Genomic DNA, 23,090 nt, shown 5'->3' on the forward strand with positions numbered 1-23,090 from the left:
TAAGAAAATGTACCTTGTCAATGTTTAGGAAGTTTTGTAAAGCACATGGAGAGTCTGCTGGATTATTATGCACTATAAAAAATGCAAATCATTATCATTGTCAATGTGTACTTTCATCCTCGTGGCCTTGTTGTAAAAGGTCTTTTGTTTTTGATGTTGTGAACAATTTTAGTGTAACTAATACAAGTTTAAATATATGAATAAGTAAATGAATGAATGAATGAATGAATGGATGAATGAATAAATGAATGAATGAATGAATGAATGAATGAATGAATGAATGAATGAATGAATGAATGAATGAATGTAATTAAAAGGTGAGTGACAGCGTGACTGCATGAATTAATTATTCATTGCTTGAATATGACTCATATCCATCATAGTGTAACAAGTTGTTCTTTTTATACAGACCATTTGGGGAAACTGGAGAATTAGTGGAAGTGTCATTCCATAGGGATTAAGCAAATTCTAGAATGTATATACCAATATCAAAAATTCATGTAAATTAAGCAATTTTTATACTGAATTGACAATTAACACGTCTCATATTTTTTGTTAATCTCCAGCCTAAGGAATAGAAAGAGTGAAATGAAGCATGTGCTCGAAAGGTTGAGCAAGTAAAACTCATTGTTAGTGATTTCACTAGAGCACAATTGTTGTTGTTGTTGTATGTTTTGTTTTGTTTTGTTTTTTGCTTTACCTGAATGAATGGAGAATGAAACTTGAAATTGAAAGAAAGTCAAAGATTTGATAGATAAGCTGAAGTGATGTTTATTCCATATGATCCATTTGAAACAAGATATTGTGTACGTGTCATCAGTCTAATCTTGCCAAGAGAAGCTGGTATTCACAAAGTAGCGAGCCCTGTGTGACACAATGCAGGATTTAATGCCAGGATCTGTAACACTCAAGGGCATAGGGGATCTTTGTTGTACCTACTAAAAGTCAGACTTGCATCTCCTTCATGGGCAGAGGGGTTACAATCGCTTTTGAGCGATGCCTTCTCGGGATATAGCGCCGTGGTCGCAAGATCTCAGAGAATCGGCTTGAGTTCTTGCCGATTGTAGGTCAAAGCAATTCAGCTGTTGAGAAACTGAATTAAAACTTGGAAGTCGTGAATGAGCCTTGTTGACAACAAACCTTATCTTGCATTGAAGCAGCTTTCAGCTGTGATGTTAGCCCAACATGTGTGCTGTCTTCAAGATAACACATGTGCATTCACATCTAGTTCAGGCAGTTTTACTCAAAAGAAAAGAAAGCACAGCTTTTGAAAAGGGGTAACTGTTTTCGGTCTTTACAGTTTTTGTATTGTACCCACATACTATTCAATTTTGATGATGAGAGTGGCGTTTGGAGCAAAATAATTCCCTTTCAATCCAGGAAATGTCAGGAGTTCAGATCTCCAGACCTGAACAATCTTTCTGAACATCGATTGAACCTGAACAGTCTTTTTGAACATCGATTGAAGCGAATGTCACAATGAACGGTCCTCTCAATGTTCTTCTTGGGGGCACATGCTCAAGGCTGTCTGAAACTAAGGCAGGAAAATCCGAAGGAATGGTTTCCTTAATGTCAGCTCACCAGTATCAAAAAGAACTTTTTGCCCTAGTAACAGCACATTTTACTTATTTGTATAGGGCCCCATTTTTCTCTCTCTCTCTTCTTTCTTTCTTTAAATCAATAACAACAACACATTTTACTTCAAATCCTGGTCAACCTTCAATATATTTATATTCCATAATCACACAAAAGTCCTTGTGACTACTTCCTTGTTTTGCATTTAATTGTATCAGCATTTGGCGACTTTTGCTTGGTTCCCCCACTGTGCATTTAGACATGTGTGTCTGTGCATGTTTGTATGTTCGATGTGTCATGTGTATTATGTGTCTTTGTGTCTATTTATATTTTTGCTACTGACCAAAGTAAGACTACTGTCTGTAAAATTGGCTGTGTATTACTGCAGCACAAGAAAAGTAATGAGATTTAGAAACTGGAAGTATTTTTCCATTCATACTGTATGTAGTTCATGGTCATATGTCGATAGATGACAGTATCTTTAGAAAAATAACATGTAAATACCTTGGGTCACACAGATAGGAAGCTAAAAACCTTCATGTGCTGAGGCACTTTTAGCTTTAAAGGGATAGTACAGTTTTGGTGGAGATGAGAATTGGGCTTTTAACTTTTTGCGAGATACCAAGAAAACACTTATGATATAGTACAGAAAATACCATTTTAAGATGAATTCAAAGTTTATTTGATGAAAATCGGGTTTGGAATGACTGAAACATCCAAAAACAAAGTAAAACAAAGCGATCGTAATAAAGTGTGGGTCCCACACTTTATTAGAATCGCTCTTTTTTGGATATCTAAGCCATTTCAAAACCAATTTTCATCAAATAAATGTTGAATTCCTCATAGAATTACATGCTCTTTCATATTTCATGAGACGTTTCTCATCATCTCACCAAAAAATGTTAGAAACCTGAAATTAGGTCTCAACCGAAACTATACGATCCCTTTAACACGTTGAGGACGAGTCCCGTGTATACTCGGGCAAGCTTTTATGGGAAATGCATGTTGTAGCAAAATCAAACCGTCATCAACGGAAGCCATCCATTCAAACTTGACCTAGTTGACCCACAAGCCCAGTCATGTGTAGGAATATGCCTCAGTCCAACAGGAAGCCCATGGTGACACAATGGGGATTAGGGGGATTAGTTAATCCTTGTTCATTGACAATGTGTTAACGGCCATCTGAGCCAATCAACAAACCGAGCACAGTTAGGGTTAAACTGCTCTTCTAATTTTGTTGTTGTTGTTGTTGTTGTGCATCCACAGGAAGACAAGTGCCTGTAGTTACTGTTGTTGTAGAGGGAGGAGCCAACGTCATTCGAACAGTACTAGCCAATGTGAGTGGAGACCCACCCATCCCCGTCGTTGTGTTCGACGGGACGGGCCGGGCTGCTGATATCATCGCTTTCATGCACAAGTTCAGCCGGAAGGATGGGTGAGAATGCAGTACTAGTCCGTACCTCTCTGAGAGTGGGAACCTGGGCACCGTTACATTAAAGTCGTCAACCCTGACAAGATGTCAGTCTTGTGACAATTACCATAGTGACAGTCAGTTTCCAGAGCTTCTCAGCCAATCAAAACCAAGGATTTTACAAAAATTGTCAGAGACTGACAACTTTCATGAAATGGTGCCCTGGATACTCTTCTCCCACTCTGTGAAAAAATTGGCTTGAATGAGTGGAGTGAAGTCCACACAGACAGAACAGTGCAGTTTTCTTTTAGAATTACACTTAAAGTAAGAATATTGTGTTATGTTATGCGTATGTTGAATTAATGAGCTTGTTAGAAATGAAAACTACATTGTTTGTGGATAACTGGGATAACAAAAGATATTGTTGGTATAGATATTCTCAGCATGGTATGTGTTAGGTGTTCAGAATACCCTGGGTAATTAGTTTTTGCTTCATTAATAAAACATGAATAGGCTGTGGGTATGTTAGCGTAATATGATAATCCTTCTTCAATTTTAGAAATTTGACTTTATTGTGTACATTTTCAGAAAGGACCAGCAACAATTAGCTTTGATAATGTTGTTGCACTGATCATCAAATTATAGACTATTGTTTTATGTCATGTTAAGTGTCTGTCATTACTATGTCTTTGAATTGAATAATAAATTCTACAATTCATTCCTTCAGTAAAAAATATTTTCTAAATGGGTCTCTGAATATTTTCTTTTAGCTCTAATTATGCTCTGTGTTTTATGTCATGTTCTATATCTGCCAGTAATGCGTCATTGAATTGAATGACAGATTCTACAATTAACCCCTTCCATACTGAATTCTGGAATCCCCATAGACTTAATACACAGGCCACCAGGTTCCCGTATTGAACGGGTTAATTCCTTCATCCAGAAAATATCTATCTATATTCATGTTTTTGTTTTTCTCTCAGAACTCTGGTCCCATCCCTGAGAGAGCAGCTGCTGGAGACCATCAAGCACACTTTTGACTTCAACCAGCGTCAGAGTGAGAAGCTCTACCATGAGCTAGCCATGTGCATGAAGAACAAGGAGCTTGTAAGTTCCCGAGTTTTGCTACACCTCTCCCCCCCCCCCCCCCCCCCAAAGCCATCCACATTTTCAATCCACCCACTCATGAAGGCATAATTGATCATTTGCAGATGAAACAAAAACCGGCTTTAGTGCTTCAAAAGAGTTCTAAAATGTGAGTTAGGGATAGAAACAACCAATGTAAATATTTGAATCAGTATAATTAATGATAAGTATTGTTAAATATACAAAATGTGAACATTAGTTATAATAAAAATGTTTCTAGAATAAGCCATCTACAGTTATGGTTTATTGAGAAAAATAGTGATATCTCCTTTTATCTTAGGCTTTACTGCAAAATGTTTGCATGGTAGAATGTTTTGTGCTACAACTGGGCAACACATATGCATCAAATGTGATATCTCGAACATTTTTTTAATCAGTTCTCCCAAAGGTGAACTGTACCTTTGAGGATAGCAGTGGTAGTATCATTTTCTGACTGCAAATCATCATAAGATTGATGACGATGGGCATGATGATGATAATGATAATGACAGTACCAAGAGCAATGATAGTAGTGATAACTGCAGCAATCGTAGTAACAGTGATGATAATGATGAAAAGCAGAAGAAAATGCAAACGGATACACAGAATGAGAACAAGAAGTAATACTAGAACATTATCAACACAAAAATATATAATAGCCAGAGCTTGAGAGAAAAAGAAAGTTTGTCTTAACGATCATGGCAACTGTCAGCGTTCACACTTATATATTTCATTTCTTATGTATTCCCCTATTTGTATATATCCTTGTTGGCATTTAAGGCTTTCTTTGCCAGTGAGTCAAATGTCTACAAACTTCACACATATACCTGTAGACAGTAAATTACTGTAAAAGTGGATATTTTTGCGCGACTAATTTTTCGCGCTTGGCCGGGTAAGAAGAATTTTGCGTGTTTTTAATTCTGCGGAATCAAGACATCAACTACTGGAACATATGGCATGCAAAAATATTTGCGCGCTTTTATATTCGCGCTAGCTTCAGGTTGCACGAAATGTGCGAAAATTTCCACTTTTACAGTAATATGGCACGCAGAGGGTTAGGAGGAAGCGTTCACATCGGATGTAATTTTCCACCTTCCCCACAGATCACAGTATTCTGCCTTGGTACAGAGGGAGTGGAGGACTTTGATCTCGCCATCCTCACAGCCCTACTCAAGGCCCAGGCCAAGTCCTACTCGGACCAGCTGAACCTGGCTCTCTCCTGGAACCGTGTCGACATTGCCAAGACGCAGATTTTTGTCCATGGTCGGGACTGGCCTGTGAGTACTCCCAATTCTTTTCTTCTTTTTTTCATCTGAAAAAAACAAACAAACAAACAAAAACCACGTTCAAGAACATAAACAAGAACATAAACAAAGGTAATAAAGGGAGATTAGTTCCGGAAATCATTTTTAATCTTAAAGGACAAGTCCACCTTCATATACATGTGGATTGAGTGAATGCAGCAATATTTGTAGAACACATCAGTGAAAGTTTGAGGAAAATCGGACAATCCGTTCAAAAATTATGAATTTTTAAAGTATCTGCACAGTCACTGCTGGATGAGAAGACTATTAGAGTGCATGATGTCACATGCGTACAACGTTATACAGAAAATATAAAGAGAATTTCACAAAATGTGACTTTTTGGAAAAAGTGCACATTTCCTCGACTCGTCACTGACGTATGTTTAAGGGTAATATTATTCCTCTTCCCTTCTGAAAGAGGGAAGTCAAGTGTTCTTTTATTATGCGAGAAAAGTGAAAATATCTTGAATTTTCTTTATACTTTCTTTATATAGTTGTACACATGTGGCATCACAAGCTGTAGTAGTCTTCTCATCCAGCAGTGACTAAGCAGAAACTTTAAAAATTCATAACTTTTAAACGGATTGTCCAATTTTTCTCAAACTCTTGCTGATGTGTTCTATTAACATAGCTGCATTCACTCGATCCACATGTCTATGAAGGTGAACTTGTCCTTTAAAATTTGAACTTGATGCACTGATGCAGTGAGTTTATTGTAAATGGTATCTTTTCTTTTGAAGTTTGAATAATCAATTGATATTCAGTAAATTATTTACTACTGATTAGATCAAGCTAAGCTAGAAGTTTATGACATCAATCTGAAAATGGGAAAGAAATATGTACAGTCAGTGAGTGAGTGCTTTGCCGAAGTGTCAGAAAGTGCTCAATTCACTGTCACAATGGGTGACAGTGAAATTACACGGATAGGCTGGTTTCTTTAAATTTTTGTGCCAGCGATTGTGCTTTTGTAATATTTCATTCAGCTGTTGTTCCCGCTGTCATCATCATCTGCATTGCATATGGGCATCTCATTCAGTTGTTCGGGGAAAAATGGCCTACTTGGCAGTAATCTCTCAGTGGTGATGTAATGTTAAACTGCTGTTGTGTTATTGACATGACAACATGGATTTACATGGATGGGGCTGGAAGCGCACACAAAAACAAAAAGGGAAAATGCTGCTGTGAGGTGTAATGAAGGGTCTCTTTCTACCAAGGCAGAGTGAAATTAATAGCCAGGGGCCATAGACTAATTGAATTATGACACCGCTGCGCACCCCTTTCAATCAGCTCTCCGCTGAAAACAACAAGCAACCTGTGAGCGATGAAAAAAGTCTGTATTGAGTCTCACGCCAGGAAAAGTCGCTAACTGGCGCGATGAAATGAATGGAATTGTCCTTTGTTGCAAAACAGCAAAACATTACCCCCTGTGGGTAACCGGGCTTTTAATTGACTTAGCTCGGTCCAGCTATTTTTGGTAGATAACAGAGAATGCGTGAGAACTGTGTACCAGTCACGCAGTGTTGATTTTCACCATTTAAAGAAATAATCAATCGCTGATTGTATCTGCCACTTTGCTGAATGAAGTTCTTAGGGTTTAATGTGTCAGATTCACTGTTGTGTAAGACAAAGAATTTTCTTAAAGACAAAAGCAAAATAAACAGCAAAAGTCTTTTTGAAACAAAGGTTCACCCATGCTGTGCTATTCCATGTATATAAATGTTTCTGAAAACAACAAAATGTAATGAGTGTAGTATTCTTGAACACAAAGATTTATGTAACTTTTGCAAAAGGCTTTATCTACTATGTGAGTGATGTCATATTACTACCATCCTGCATATATCACTGTGCAATTTCATTTTCTTAGTAACATAAAGCTATGTTTTGGTCAGACTTAATGGGCATGCTTTGACTTGCCCAAATTGGGACCCTTGTTCTCTCCATGTTTTCTCTGTAGTCCTAATCATGAAAAACTAAGATGTGTGACAAATCCCAGTGTTTAATCCAGAACTGACATGGTCAAGTTGGTTCGCATGTGATCCCAAAGGTTTCCCTCGGGCACAGGGGTCCCAGTGAAGGGTAATATTTTAAAGATTAATCATAAAGACTTAATCTGTAACTGACAGGGCCAAGTTTGTACCATAAGAAGTATCGTAGGTGGTCAGGAATACTGAATTATAAGTGGACGGTAAAAGGCAGACAACATTTGGTCCCAGAGAGAGCAAAAAAAAAAAAAAAAATGTTGAGATGTGCTCCAATTAGGATTGTTCAATAAAGCTGACCTTTCTTCATCACACAAAATTACCAGTAATTCTTAGCCCAACTTGGCATGAAGTAATGATCAAATGGGTACCATAGCTCAAGGGGGGGGGGGGGGGGGGGGGGGGGCTATATATTCAGTCCTATGAGGTACAGTATGAAGAAAATGCTGGACGTACTGTTGTCCTGATGCCAGATGTAGTTAATTATCAGTCAGAAAAGTTTGTGGTTTCATATTCAGCCACCATTCTGCGGAAGTGTCCTAAAGGTTTAAAAAAAGACAAACAGTCATACTCAGATGAGCATTTGTCTCACTGGGTCGTGGGCTAGGGTGATAATTTTGGCACAGTTTAATCTGTTGCTTCCAAGAAATGGCTATCCCATGTGCTTTCAGACAGTAGAAATTACCCAATCTTTGAGACAATGGACATTAAGCAAACAGTATGACAAAGAACAGTTGTGTTAGTGTTACACACAAAAATGCAAATAGATTTTTTTTTTAAATTTGTGGGTCTCCCAAACATCTCTTCTGTCCAAATAAGCGAAATAAACACCCCTCCTCCCCCCTCCTCCCCCCCCCCCCACCCCACGACACTTCTTGTAAACCCAATTTCCGTCTGCTTGTGCAATCACGTCCTGCTTGATGACTTGTCTTCCCCATCCTAGGAAGGTGTGCTGGACCAGGTGATGATGGAGGCCCTGGCCAACAACCAGGTAGAGTTTGTGGAGCTCATGAAGGACAATGGTGTCAACATGCACAAGTTTCTCACCATGGCTAGACTGGAGGAGCTCTACAACACGGTGAGGAAACACACTCGTTCAAAGAATTCATAGAAATATACATATTTGAATATTTCATTTACAATATAACGTCGTTAGAGAATTTAGTAGACCCATTCTGTAATTTATAGGGAAAAAAAAGAAAGTTTATTTTCTCACGGCCTAGTCAAGAATCATTTAATTCACCTGCTCCCTCCAATTAATTTTCTCACGCAGGAATTCACTCAGCATTCATCTGAGTTGTTGCTAGATAGGGCAAGGCCGTTGCAAGCTTTTGTGAACAAAGCATGCTTAGGATTTGATTACACAATAGAAATGGTCTATTTGGATGTGAATTTACATTTAGATGTGAATTTGAATAATTTCAGTTTTCAAATTAATTTCTCCACATTCTGTGATAGGGGTATTGTGATTTTTAAGGTGCATTAGACAGGCGTATTTGTAGACATGACACATTTATGTTTTATACACATATGTTTATATGTATGTTTTCATCTTCTATATGTATGAAAATTCTACAAATAATCTTTTTGTTTATTCACCCCAACAGAAGCAAGGACCAGCCAATACATTGCCATATCTAGTGAAGGATGTTGGAAAGGTAAATACTTTATTTACAAAATCTCTTGGGGACGACATACAAATTTATGCCAGATTAATTTTTTTTATTGATAGTCTGGTTGCTGGATTTTAAAAAATCATTATTCATTTTCCCGAGTTTTCATTTATGAAAACTTGAAAACTTAATATAATTTTGACATCTGAAAAGATGTATGACCCTATAGTAATGTCGCACCAGAGAGTCTTTCAAAATTATGACTGAAACCGATTGATACATGCCATAGTAGTCAAGTGAAGTATAGACTGTTTCTGCACTTTGATAGGAAGTTTGGTGGTGTGGACTCTGGTGATGCTACTGATCATTCTGCATGCTGTGATGAGGATACTGATGATTTGATGTTGAGATGATGATGATGATGATGATGATGATGATGATGATGATGATGATGATGATGATGATGATGATGGTGGTGGTGGTGGTGGTGGTGGTGGTGGTGGTGATGATGATGATGATGATGATGATGATGATGATGATGATGATGATGTGATGATGAGGAGGAGTTGAGGAAGATGCTGCTTGTGATATGAGATCACATCTATCATCATAATAAGAGTTATGAAAATACGTATTAGTCGTCATGGTGATTACTAACTTACATTGCAGCACCACCATCACCTTCAGAAGTATTCCCTGTATGACATGGGCATGGTGTTTGAGAACCTCATGGGTGGAACGTACCAGTCAAGCTACACCGATAGGACCTTCAAGGCTCTACACCAGAATACCCTGAAAAAGGTAATCATTGATGGCGTGCAAGATGCACCCTTTATTGCCTTCTGATTATGGATTGTGCAATGACAGAATGTTAACATGTCTAGGTTTGTGAAACAAGTACAGTAGAAGTTCAATGTAGGAGACATGATATTGACTTGTGTAAAGGATGTCTACACTCATGAATTATGTCACTAATATGTCAACTTGTTGTAACAGCTTTGTCTGGTATGTACTGTCATATGTAAATTGACTCATGGATATTCCAAGATGTAGGACTAATTAAATGTTTTTGCCAAAGCTCTGAGAGGGTTTGATGAGTTGCACAGGTAGACTTTCATAGTTGGATTGTTTTCAATATCTTCCAAAGATTCCCAATCTTTGTATAAATACTGCACCATGTATTCAAGGACATGTAACATTTGTTTAAAACAATGTATATTGCCAATCCCTTTGGGCCATCCAAAAATCCAAGGTGTCATCAGTGAGAATTCATTCTTTATGAAGTCATCCAGTTTTAGAACTTTTGTAAAAGTACAGTATACTTTTCTCAGCATTGGCTACATGCATACACTATTATGTTTTACTGATCTTCAAGACTAATGTTCATCTCATTGAGGATGATACATGCCTGGCAGTGTGTGCTTGTTTCTTTTGCTCACCATTTTTCCTTGCTTCATCTTTTGCCCCTCCCCCTCCCAAATCATGTGACCAACCCCAGGGCCTGTCGTTCACCTTGCTAATAGAGCGTGAGGCTTCCGACGCCACGGTGCCGCCCATTGACCCCCTGCACAAGACCTTTGACTTCCCCTTCAATGAGCTCTTCATCTGGGCGGTGCTGACCAAGCGCCAGAAGATGGCCCTGTTTCTATGGCGACAGGATGAGGAGGCACTGGCCAAGGCACTGGTCGCCTCCTCCCTCTACCGGGCCATGGCCAAGTCGGCGGAGGTCATGAACCTTGAGACTGACATCAGCGGAGAGCTGAGGAGATACGCTGAGTGAGTCTTTACGTGCAGTCGAGATTGTTTGTGAGAGAAAGATGTCTGTTGAGAATGATAAGGGCATTAAGTTGCCACAAAACCCATAGTGTTCAAGACCACTTAACGCCCTTCTCATTCTCAACAGACGATGTTATGTAACCATGCACTTCCTGGTAGGAAATCCCCAATTCTGGGTTTGTTCATGCAAGGGTTAGGGGTTTGTGGGTCAGGTTAGGAACTTTGAGGGCATTTTCCCCATGGCAGCCATATGTGGTAGAGTTAGGAAGTTACAAGATTAATTGAATGGTATTGTACATGTGTTTCAGCCTTATTTACATTGACTGTATATAGGAGTCAATATCACTTTGTTTCAGTCAAATTTTTCTACTTCTTTAGAATGAATACAACTTTTCATTTCTCAGCCTTTTTACTCCTCTATGTTGTCTGAATATGATGAAAGAAAAATCAATCATACTGTTCATGTGGGCATCCTATTATTTATAAAGTTGATCACATACAATTGTAATACTGTAAAAGTGGAAATTTTCGCGGTGTTGACATTTTCACGCATTTTGCGCAATGAGAAGCAAGTGCAAAAATAAAAGCATGTGAATATTTTTGCATTCCCCAAGTTCCAGTACTTGATGTCTTGATTCCGTGGAGTCAAAAACACGCAAAAGTCTTCTGACACGGCCAAGCGCGAAAAATTAGTTGTGCGAAAATATCCACTTTTACAGTAGTCCATTTTCAGTGATTTCATATTGCTTGCATTGACCCAATTTAACTGACAGGGACAAGCCTTCATTTGGCACGCTGCATTCATTTTTTTTTTCTTACACAATTATATCTATGAGAATGTTTATGTGGGAGTCAGTTTCTGTGTAGGTGTTATCATTCTACCTGGATAGGCTTACCTCAATTACCATCAGTATGTCAGCCAACAAGTTGATCTATTCTTGCACAAAATGTCGGTCACAGGTGCTGTAATTGCTAGCAATCCAGGTGATTTTTGCTACCATGAAAGTTGAAGGTCTGGTTTTTAGAATACCTGATATATAAATATATATATATATATATATTTTTCATATTGAGGCCATGTTAGTATATGTGCCAACAGAAATTGGAATTAGCCTAAAAATACTCTTGTGGCTCTATTTATGGATGTGTCAACTGCCAGGAGTGTGTAAAGTCAAGGAGAGGATTCATTTTTAGATTGGCCGGGCTGTATGTCATTCCAAAGCGCTTTCAACGAGTGTGAATTATTGATGGTTGCATTTAACATGGCACAATCTGGATTAACAGCTTATCAGCTGTGAGTATGTGGTATTTAACCATATTTCTGGGATGGCATCATAATTTGGGGATGCCATCATAATCAAGCTGTAAAGGTAGCTTCTGCCCAGTGGGTATAAGCCTTAGCCTTCCTTTGCCAAGCTCCATGTAGAGCTGTGATGAGGTAGAATGAAGAGCACTGCATTTGGATATGTTGACCCATATCTTTCGAGGTCACAGGGAAATAAGCTTTCTTTTGTATAACTGGAAAAATTTGAATGTGAAAGAAATTAATCACCTTCATTCCATCTGTACAGTGATTTTTGTTAATGTGCTAAGAGGAGGAATAGGGAGAAAGAGTGTATTCACTTTTGCATGATTTCAGTTCTTACATTTCAGCTTTTTTTTTGGAGCTATCTGCATGCAATTTGAAAAGTGTTCAAACAACAGAAATTTGCAAGTTGTGATTGTGAACCTCCCACTCATCATTCCAGGGAATTCAATGTTCTCGCCCTGGACCTGTTGGACCGTTGCTACCGCGAGGACGAGGTGGTGACCATCCACTTACTGACCGTCCAGCTGGACAACTGGAGCAAGCACACGTGCCTGAGCCTGGCCGCCATGGCCCAGCACCGGGAGTTCATGGCCCATGCTTGCTGTCAGGTGCTCCTCAATGACCTGTGGCATGGTGGACTCCAGGCTCAGAAGTACATCAATATCAAGGTGTGGGACTAAGGATTCTTGCACTGGGGAAGGGGAAGTAGGGGCATGATTTTCTGACACATAGAGTTTGGATTAAAACCTGATTCTATGTTTTAGCTGTAAAATTTGTTTATATGCAGTTATATTTACCAATTTTACTGGAAAAACTTATATGTTTTTTTCCGTGGTATCATTTACAATCATAGTGATTTTGTCAACTCTTATGTAGACCTGGTAATGGGGCTACACAATTACTGATTTCGGCCATTGATAATTGATTGCTTTTGCAGGTGATTACCAGCCTCCTCTTCCCGGCCTGCATCTTTGCCATCGGCTTCAAGAGCACAGAGGAGCTGCTGCTGATGCCCCAGACCCTGGAGGAACACATGCAGGACGTGGAAGATGCGGACCGGCCCTCCTTCACTTCATCCACCTCCTTCACCCGCCTCCACAACGCCATCGAGGAGGAGGAGATCGAGATGGCGGTGAGCAAAAAAAAGAAACGATAGCAGCCGTGTCTTTTACCAGATGCTCGTGTCCGTCAGCATTGCAAATGAGATGGTGTTTCTTGATGTAGACTATCGTAGTTACATCTGGTAACATCTGGTAACATGTATATGTATATAATACGTCAACCATCATCGTTGTAGGGAGATGCTCTTAACACCAAAGGAATAGATTGTGCTGCAGGTTATCTTATTTATTATCTGAACTACGAATCACTCTGCAACGGTTTAGTAACACTTGCAATGTTTATGTTTGAAAAATGCTACCATTTTGGATTTTACAGATGAGTAAGGGATGTAATATTAACAATCTAATATGATTATATTGAGATTGTTTCTATACTTGTTGAATATGTGAATTGTCATTTTCATGTTGACCCGCCAAAATTATAATGAATATGATTTTTTTTTTTTTTTTAAAGACAGATGATGTTGCTTATCTGTGACTTGAAAGCAAGAGATTAGTGCCGATGTGAACCCTACCAGATACTAAATTATATGCTGCGTTCCATTGTTACTCGGTCCCGTATGACATCTTCTGACCATAATCTGTAAAGATATTATGAATTGGGAGGGGATGCACCATGCATCAACCTCACAGACAATGTCTAGGTTGGGGGCAAAGGAGTAATATGATTCTATAACGAGCACCATGATATGATTGCCCATTGATTGCCGAGAGCCAAAATGCCTCAAATAAATCCCAGTCCAGCACCTGACACTTGACAGTGATGGCATTTCGTTTTCAGGAGCGGCCAGGCCTTCGCAAGCGGCTGACCATCTCCTCAAAGGATACCACCCCCAGTGAGCACCAGCGGCACAGCAGCAACCGAGACCTGCCCATCAGGTCGACTGATAAGCGGCAACTGAGCGGGGGCAAGAAGCTCTACGAGTTCTTCAACGCTCCCATCACCAAATTCTGGTCCTACACGGTAGGAAGACACCACAAACAATGCCCCAATGTGCAGTTAAATACTGCTGTGTCTCTTTTGAAATCCCAGACCATGGATTGATTTGATAGTAACTTGCTTTATCGTGGTTTTGAGAAGACATGAAGGAGCTAAAGAAGAGCATTCAGAATATGTGAGGAGCAAAATATATACTCTTTGCTTGGAATCATACCTTTTTTTATCATACTCTTTCTTTCTTTCTTTAAAAAAGAAAAAGATAGTTTGCCCCTGTACTGCAGGCATAACTCTTTATGAAATCAATTCCATGTCAATCAATTCCATTTGAGTGTGTTGTACACGTTGGAACTGTGAATTAACTGCTGTGAAAAATATGCTTCTTGACCCCTTTGGAGAAGCTGCAATCTTATTAATGATTTCAATTTGAGGACTTGCCAGCATATCCAGATGGGTTTTGTTGACATTACCTCTAAATCTTTTTGATAGATTATGGGTATGTTTGCTTAGAAGTGTAGAGATCACACAATGAAGGTCTCAGTGTAACTTTTAGAGTAGGAGTTAAGGGTCTCAACTGTCTAATCTCAAAATGTTTGCATTAGGATAATTGGCAGTTTCTTTTCACTTGTGTCTTTTTTTTTAATGTGTTCTTTTGCTAGATTTTCTACCTTGCATTCATGGCCCTCTACAACTATGTATGTCTGTTCCGGATGGGTCCCATGCCGTCAATCTTTGAGTGGATTGTCATCGCCTACATCATCTCCACGGGGATGGAGCATGTAAGAGAGGTAGGTCTTGTAGGATTGCCAAACAAGAAGAGAAGCAAGAATGCCAGAGCTGCCAAGTCTCCCTCATTCTGCAGGAGTCTCCCTGAAAATGTCAAAATCTGTTCATGTCTGAATAAGAGAATATCAAAATCTCCCTGATTTTGGAACTATCTCTGCCCACTGAAATGCATGCATTTACACACAGATATCTTCCTGATTATTGTGTGGAATCTCCCTGATCTGGATGTGGGAATGTTGGCAGACCTGGAATGCACGGGAATGAGCTTGTGACATTCATCGTTCCCTTATCACATTTTTTTTTCTATTATGATACTGTTGCCATTGTAACAATATGTTTCATCCTCAGTTTTGGCTTACATATGAGGTAGGGTTTTAGGGTGATGAGAGCTTCAAAGAGATACTTGGAGTCAAGTTTTATCCTCCTAATAGTGATTTTCCTTGGAGTTCTGCATTTTAGCATGGGGAGTGCATCCCGTCCTTGTGTTTGTCGTAGGAATGTGGCTTTTATGATTTGGGCCATTCTGGAGCTTTAGCGTGTCTCACAAATGCTCAACATATTAGGCAATCAGCTGTTCATGTGTGAAAGTATAGATTTGAAAACAGTCACCATCAAGCTATTGTGTTGCAATTTTGATCGTGTAATGTTGTTGCATGATAACACCAGGAAAGTTTTTTAAGAGTATCTGATATAAGTAATCCTAGTGTAGAATATTGTACGATAAACATCAGCACTTCAGATTTAATCTTATGGAAACAGCCTCGTAGAGTTTTCATTGCACTAACACTTGAAATTAGTTATCATATGATAATGTGCCTTTGGCCAGTATATAAACCTGGCATGTCCATGGCAACGCTCTGGTTTGTCAATTGCAAGTGATCAAAGCTTATCCCCCACATCAACAGGTATATATTGATCTGTCCTCAACAAATATTTGCCCCCCTGGCAGCTCCTGGCAGCGGAACCGTCTAGGCTGTCTCACAAGTTTCAAGTCTTCTACTCGGTCTTCTGGAACGTGCACGACTTCTTCGCCATCCTCATCTTCGTGGTGGGCTTCGTCCTGCGCATGGTGCCGTCCACCCACCTGTCGGGGCGTGTCGTCTACTGCGTGGTCATTGTCCTCTGGTACCTGCGCTTCCTGGAGATCCTCAGCGTCAGCAATTACCTGGGTCCACTCATCAACATGATCGGAAAAATGGTGAGACCAAGCTGAGAGTTGAGAATTGGCTCTTTATCATTCTTTTTTTTTTTGCAACTGTGATTGCATTGAGCAGCATGGTCATTATACTGTTGTTAATGTGAGCAGAAGTCAATTACCGGTACATAATCTTTTACAGGTTTGTTTGGCTGTAACCAAATTTCGATACAAGAAAATTGTTATAGTAGGAGTCACCTGTATATATGCAGTCAACCTCGCCTAAGTCAAATCTATTTGGTTTGAAGAAATAGCTTCGACTTTAATAGAGAAAATTCTACTTAGGAGGGATTAAAATTAATAGAATGTAAAGAGAAGACAACTTGAAAAAAACCTTCGACTTAGGCGACTATTCGACTTATGCAAGGTCAACTTAAGCAAGGTTGACTTTACATGCACCACCAGAGCGAGCAATGTAGGTAACTTTAAATATCAGGTACCCGGTTGAATCAAATGCTGCATGGATGTGTTCCCTTCCATGGTTAATGAGCGTGATACCCTGTGCTACTGTAATGTGACAATGAGACCTTCCTCATATCTGCTTCGTCTTTTCTCTCTCTCTCTTCCTGCCCAGCTTCGAGACATGTGCTACTTCCTGATCGTGCTCATCATCATCCTGGTCAGCTTCGGCGTCATCCGCCAGTCGGTGCTTAATCCTAATGTGGAACCCTCATGGTGGCCGATCAGGGAGGTGCTCCATGAGCCCTACTGGATGATCTATGGGGAGGTGTATGCAGGAAAGATCAATCGTGAGTGCAACGAAAGAGAGAGAGAGAAATTCATATCCAACTTCCGATGCGAATGAAGTCGATTTGGTTTTTGTAGCCACAGGGTGGTGTACACAGACAAGATCGGTCATGTGTTTAAGGGAAAACACAGAGTCATGCCCAACCTCTAGCATGAAGTTCATGCCTTTTCAGTCTTCACGTGGTATATATGCAGATAAGATCAATCAGCGGTGTTGGGGAAGACTTACAGTGCTGCCCTGCTCTACAGTGATTTGAGTTGCCTTTGTTCATCTCTCGGGAGATGCATACAGACCATTTCTGTTTTGGCTTTTTAAGGAAGTCGCATAATTGTGCCCAAAATAGTGCGAATGTACTTGATGCTGTTTAATCATAGGAAGGCGGACACAGATAAGATTAATCATGAGTGTTGATGGAAAACACACCGTCATACCCAACTTGTACTTTGAATGAACTTGATGCTATTTCAAAACAGGGAGGTGTATGCAGACATGATATGAAATGAGTTTAAGGGAAGACAGACGGCATTTCTAGATGGCTAATTGAAATAGGAACAAACTGCAAACATGATAGAAATGATATGCTTTGAAATTTTATACATTATGTTGATAGACTAGTTACGAGGTTATTAGAGATAAATTCAAGCCTATGTTCTCTAGTTGTTGAACTTACCAAAGCTTTTAAAGTTGAAATTCAGTGAATTGCATGTTTCTCATCAAAAGGTATTGTGTGTACAAACATATAATTGATCATATTTTGTCAGAGTAAGCAAAAAACAAACAAACAAACAAACAAAACAAAACAAAAAACGCTTTGCAGTGTAAATTTATTTTAATTTTCATTGACATAATATGTGAGGGGTAGGGTTAGGCCACTGTTATTGTAATCCGGACCTGTAACTGTTTCTTTACGTGTGATGTTTGTTTGTTATGGAATTTAAGTGTTTCACTAAAAATTTTAAAATGTGCTTGAGAAGATAGATGGCCCATTTCCATTCCAGTTATCCACATTCTGATTAAGTTGCAACTGTGGCAAACATGCGAACCATCAACATTACATACTGCAATGTGAACACGTATAGAAAAAAAGCAATGGCAAATATATAAAGTTGAAGCAAATTTGACCTTTGGAAAGGCAAAGTTTGTTTAAGTTAAACCATTTTCTACAGTCCCAACTAATTTGAGGTTAGCAAGGTTGACTGTATTTGTTATAAACTTCTCTCTGTATTCATCGTTTGCATCTCTCTTGGACAGCACCATGTGGTGACGGGCCTGACATGGATCCGTGCATGACTGGATACTGGGTGGTTCCCGTGGCGATGTCCATCTACTGCCTGGTTGCCAACATCCTCATTGTCAACATTCTCATCGCCTTGTTCAAGTGAGCTTACTATGTCTTGGCATCTCTCAGCCGAGCAATTATCATTGCTCATCGATCGAATCATATCAATTACCAAATCATGCATTGCATTATTTTTTTTTTTTAATCACAAGGAGTTTTGATAGTGGCACTTAAGAAGTAATCAATTTAAGATCTGTATACATCCCAAACTTGCTCTGCAAATCTGATGTCACTACATCATCAGCAGTGTGCTTATGTGCTGAGGGAATCAGAGTTTGGAGGCGAACTATTGAAGACATATTCTGAGCAAAACAAAATAGCTGCCAAGCAATTTTCATGCCGCCATAGCAGTTGTGTTTTAGCAATTTGTAGGAGTTATTCTCAGCAAAGTGAATCCACCTGGTCATTAGTGTACTAATGTCCAGTGAATAGCAAAGTTGGGCCCGTAGGCAAAAGAAAATACTGGTCATGTGTCATCTCTCAACCAATCATTTGATTGGGATACATATCGTCATTTGAACATGCAGAATATTGACAAATGACAACTGTTTTGTTAGGATCCATATCGCCATTTTGATATGCAAAATATTGACAAAAGACAATTGTATTCCATCCACCTCCTCCTCCTCCTCCTCCATTCTTAGCACCACATTCCAAAGAACGATGCCCATCGCCAACCAGCTGTGGAAGTTCCAGCGGTACAGCGTCACCATGAAGTATGAGCAGAAGCCCATCCTGGTGCCGCCCTTCACCATCCTCTGCTACCTCTTCTCCTTGTTCAAGTTCATCGTCTGCCAGTGCAGAAACTGTGAGAAGAGGCAGGAGGACCGCAGGCTGAGTGAGTGACGGAAGCATGGATATCCCTGAGTCATTCAGAACAAGCCATTTTTGTGCAAGTGACTTTGCAGTAGTGTGTTCAGAGCTGTGGGGTTTTCTGTGCCAATCAACACGCAAAGCACATACTGTAAAAGTGGAAATTTTTGTGGTATCGAAATTTTCACGCATTTCGAGCAACCAGAAACTAGCGCGAAAATAAAAGCACATGACTATTTTTGCTTGCCTTTAAAATGTTCCAGGAGTTGATGTCTTGATTCCGCGGAATTAAAACACGTGAAACACGAAAAATTCATCCCACGAAAATATACACTTTTACAGTAACGTTTAAAGGGGGGTGGGAGTTATCCTTGTGAGATCTGATCACTTCAAGTATTATAGCTGCTTTCCTTAAAAGAGCACAAATTGGACATGTGAATAATCTTAATATTCTTAATATTCTTGGCATCCTCCTTCTCTGTTGACTTTCTGTTTGTTTTTAAGTATTTACACTTAGCTGTAAGTTATCATCAGTCCATCCAAATGATTCTCATTGTTTATGAAGAAGAAGATCTTGTATCTGAGGGGATTAGTTATCCAGTAAGCAATGTTTTTACTGACATAAATGTAGGTGTTAATCTCTTTAAGCCAATTCTACATACCCTTGATGTTATGCCGTGATATGGTTGTGTAATGCAATTTGAGAGCTGGGGTGCAAATCCTCCCCCATACATTGCTGACTGTGATTGGTGAAAGTCTATCAAATGAGCTAGGCATTTACTATAGTTCCAGCTGGATAATTTTCTAAAATATAGAATTCATCTAAATGAGTGAATAATCGTAGCTCTGCGTGGCAATCAATCTGTTCGCTGATGTACTAAGTTTCTTTTATTTCAGAGCTATTTCTTGAGAAGGAGGCCATGGATCAAGTACAAGACTTTGAGGAGGCTTGTTTGGAGATCTACCTCAAGGACAAGGAATCTCAGAGACAAGTGTCCAGTGAGGAGAGACTCCGGGAGGTGGCTGAAAGGTAATATGCAAGATCTGTAGTGTTCTCTTCTTTCTTTCTTTTTTAGCAGGGGAAATCTGAATTTTTGAGCAACAATGAAAAATGCTAGTAAATATCTCGCATTTGCAGATCTAAATAATTGAAAGCAAACGTTAAACTCTGCAGGGGTCAAGAGACAGAGCTTGATGCAAAACAAAGCATTCTGTTTAAATCTTCAAGACTCTTTCAAGAGCTACTGTGACGCAAGTTTGTGTGAGGTGAAACTGATGTCTAGTGCTGTTCAAATTAAGAAGTGGTATGTGGGAAAGCCTGTGGTGGTCCCCATTTGTCCCTTGGGACAGGTAGCCAATGGCATCTGTAGCCAGGAATCGAACAGTGGAGAAAATGTGGTATGTTCTGTGCAAAATTCCTCTGAATGCTATTCTTTAAGACCATTTGCTTACTGGAACAGGGTGTACAATACAATAACTCTACAGTGAATCGCTATGTCTTACAGGCAACAGGTTAATTCAGATGTAATGAATTGTTGCTCAAGGAATTTTTGTAATCCACGCTTTCTAAAATTGACCCAGCTTCAGCCCTAAATCTCAGTTCTGTCTTTGAAAGAAACTGTGTGGTGGCATTCAGAGTTTTCTTTTTTGTTTTAGTGCATTATGCATGTGAGCAGGGAAGAAATGTCTTAAGACTCTACCAAGGAATTTTGATTGACACTTAATGCTGTGATGAGGTCGTAAAATCTGTGAACTGAGAAGTGTTTCATCTCTGGTAAATCTTTGCAGATCGGAGGACCACTCGTACCAGCTGGAGGAGATTGTGGAGAAGGAGAACCTTTCAAAGCTTGGCATGCGCTCCTTCGAGCGAAGACTCATGCGAGTGGAGGAGGCCACGTTCCAGACGGCAAGGAGCATATATGACATCCGCCAGCTGCTGATGACCAGTCTCCTGTCTGCGGAGATCAACGAAAATCTTCTGGCGTGCCGTCCTCCAAGTACAAGAGCGCCAGCGATGGTGCCCTCAATAAGGATAAATGGCCTGGTGAGAAGAGATGCCCAGGCGGGGATGGAAGGTGCGCAGTGGCAGCTCCTTTCCGCCTATGCAGCAGAAAGGACACGAGTTTGAACCCCACCCAGGGTTGCCACCGCGGTCGGAGCTGTTGAAGAAGGATAAGGATCTTCCCCTCGGTGCGCCCAGTTTGGGGATGGAGCGAGTGAGCCCGCGGACAGGTCGTAGGAAGCTGGTATCCAGCATGGCTTTCGATGAGGGATCCTTGGAGCTGAAGACGAATGGCAATGGTAAAACCAGTGGGAACAGCTCGGACAAGAGTCTGCACCACAGTGAGCTGCACAGCGGAGACAGCAGTGGGGAGAGCGACACCGCTCCCACCTCGGACAAGGAGGACGGGCCAAGAACCTTTGGCAGCCCAACCCGACTGGTGCCAAGGGTGGTGCTGGATGGCAGATCTGAAGTGAAGCGCAGCAAGAGCAGCCAAAAGGTGCTGCGGCTCAGCACCTTTGAGCGTTACCTGTCCATGGTGGCGCCACAGCAGGACTTTGAGAAGAATCACCAGCCCATTAAGCGGCAGGTCGGAGGCGAGTTCACGCGGAAGCGCAACGTTGCCCGCAGCCCCGTGGAGAGGCTGCTGGGCACCTCGGGGTTGCGTCACATAGACTCTGAGAGTACCATGTCTATCTACAGTACGTCGAGCGTGCAGACCAGCAACCTGACATCCATGCAGCGTCCCATGCCTTACACCTCGGCGCCTGTCTACTCCACCATCACGGACCACATCGACACCAGTGCAGCGAACACCAACCGTCTTCATGAGCTGGGCGCATCGACATCAAGCACTGGCTACATATCAATGAATGACAATTTGGACCTCGACGTGCCCCCATCTCCTTCGCCGTTTGTGAGATCGGGATGTCCCTGGACTTCACGCCTTTCACTAGCCTGCGATCGGACACTCTCCAACGATCGCCAACGCGGCCAGACCACCTGAAAAAGGTGGAGCAGGGCTGCTATGAGATGATGGACGAGAGCGAGTCCGACCAGGACCCGGTGCGGATGCGAACTAGCATCGAGGACGAGGATGAGAGCGGGATAGAGTTCACGGTGAGGAAGTCGTCCGAAACCAGTCAGGAGAGCAAAGAGGAAGTGACCAAGGAGACGACCTGCTGAAATCAAGACTGAGAACACGCCAAATAGGAATTCCCATTTTTATGCTATTTCACTGAAAAAAAACATTTACAATGATATGAGACAGCTCATCAGTGAATTGTAATGTCCATCATCTTGCTTCGTCCTTATGTTAACAGATTTTGACCAATTCATCAACGCTGTTTTGTCCTGGTTGCTGTCAACAGTGAAAGACTTTCATTTTCCGTCAGTTTACTGGGGCAAAGAGGAAATTCTGGCCTATGTGTGGTCTTTGGAACTTGAAACATTCCAGCATAAAATTATAATTAAAACTTTCTTCAATTACTTGTGCAATGTCAAACATCTGGCAAGGCAATAAATCTATACTTTGTTTTTTTGTGGTGGAACTCTAAACAAAAAATCTCATCAAGTGAAATGTCACAGCCTCATTTTCGTGACATGAAATTTCTCTCTTACATCAATTGTTCCGCCTAAGATTATTTCAGCAGTATGCAAAAAAAAAAAGTTCATAAAGATATTAAAAGAATGTGGTACTTTACTATTGCCAAATTTGGAGGCTGTTCTTGGTTAAAGTAAGTGTGAGGAGATATGTGCATGATATTATTTATTATCTTTTCCTGTCTATCTACAGGGTTAAATATTGAAAGGGGGGGGGGGAGGTTGTCTGCTACACAAGATTACTATGCAAAGTGTGAAGGATAATGTCTAAGCAGGGACTGTCCAGTCATGTAGTTAAATAGTAGGAGACCTAAATGATAGTGTGATGAGATGAGAAACATTCCTTGAAAGATTGCTCAAACAAAGACCACAACACTGTGGGACTCCATTCACATAACCCCACCTCACAATACTTTGAATGGTTGTATGTTATTGTTCCTATTATTGTTACTCAT

The 23,090-nt window shown here is 40.4% G+C and overlaps 1 protein-coding gene across 1 annotated transcript in view; it reads left to right on the plus strand.

The window, feature by feature from the left end:
• Positions 1 to 22,218, plus strand: part of LOC139720362 (transient receptor potential cation channel subfamily M member 3-like) — an 81,554-nt gene extending 59,336 nt beyond the window's left edge. Inside the window, 20 exon segments of the mRNA XM_071631729.1 lie at positions 2,842 to 3,010; positions 3,970 to 4,093; positions 5,215 to 5,388; positions 8,338 to 8,472; positions 9,002 to 9,052; positions 9,677 to 9,808; positions 10,506 to 10,783; positions 12,532 to 12,760; positions 13,030 to 13,224; positions 13,995 to 14,177; positions 14,810 to 14,938; positions 15,886 to 16,134; positions 16,706 to 16,880; positions 18,131 to 18,257; positions 18,863 to 19,056; positions 19,929 to 20,061; positions 20,820 to 21,007; positions 21,010 to 21,090; positions 21,093 to 21,953; positions 21,956 to 22,218. Of these exon segments, the coding sequence (XP_071487830.1) occupies positions 2,842 to 3,010; positions 3,970 to 4,093; positions 5,215 to 5,388; positions 8,338 to 8,472; positions 9,002 to 9,052; positions 9,677 to 9,808; positions 10,506 to 10,783; positions 12,532 to 12,760; positions 13,030 to 13,224; positions 13,995 to 14,177; positions 14,810 to 14,938; positions 15,886 to 16,134; positions 16,706 to 16,880; positions 18,131 to 18,257; positions 18,863 to 19,056; positions 19,929 to 20,061; positions 20,820 to 21,007; positions 21,010 to 21,090; positions 21,093 to 21,953; positions 21,956 to 22,218 (4,070 nt within the window).
• Positions 22,219 to 23,090: the final 872 nt, after the last annotated feature.

This window comes from Diadema antillarum, unplaced genomic scaffold, assembly GCF_040938485.1.
Source record: "Diadema antillarum isolate AM-2024a unplaced genomic scaffold, OU_Dant_1.0 scf00000127, whole genome shotgun sequence".
Lineage (NCBI taxonomy): Eukaryota > Metazoa > Echinodermata > Echinoidea > Diadematoida > Diadematidae > Diadema > Diadema antillarum.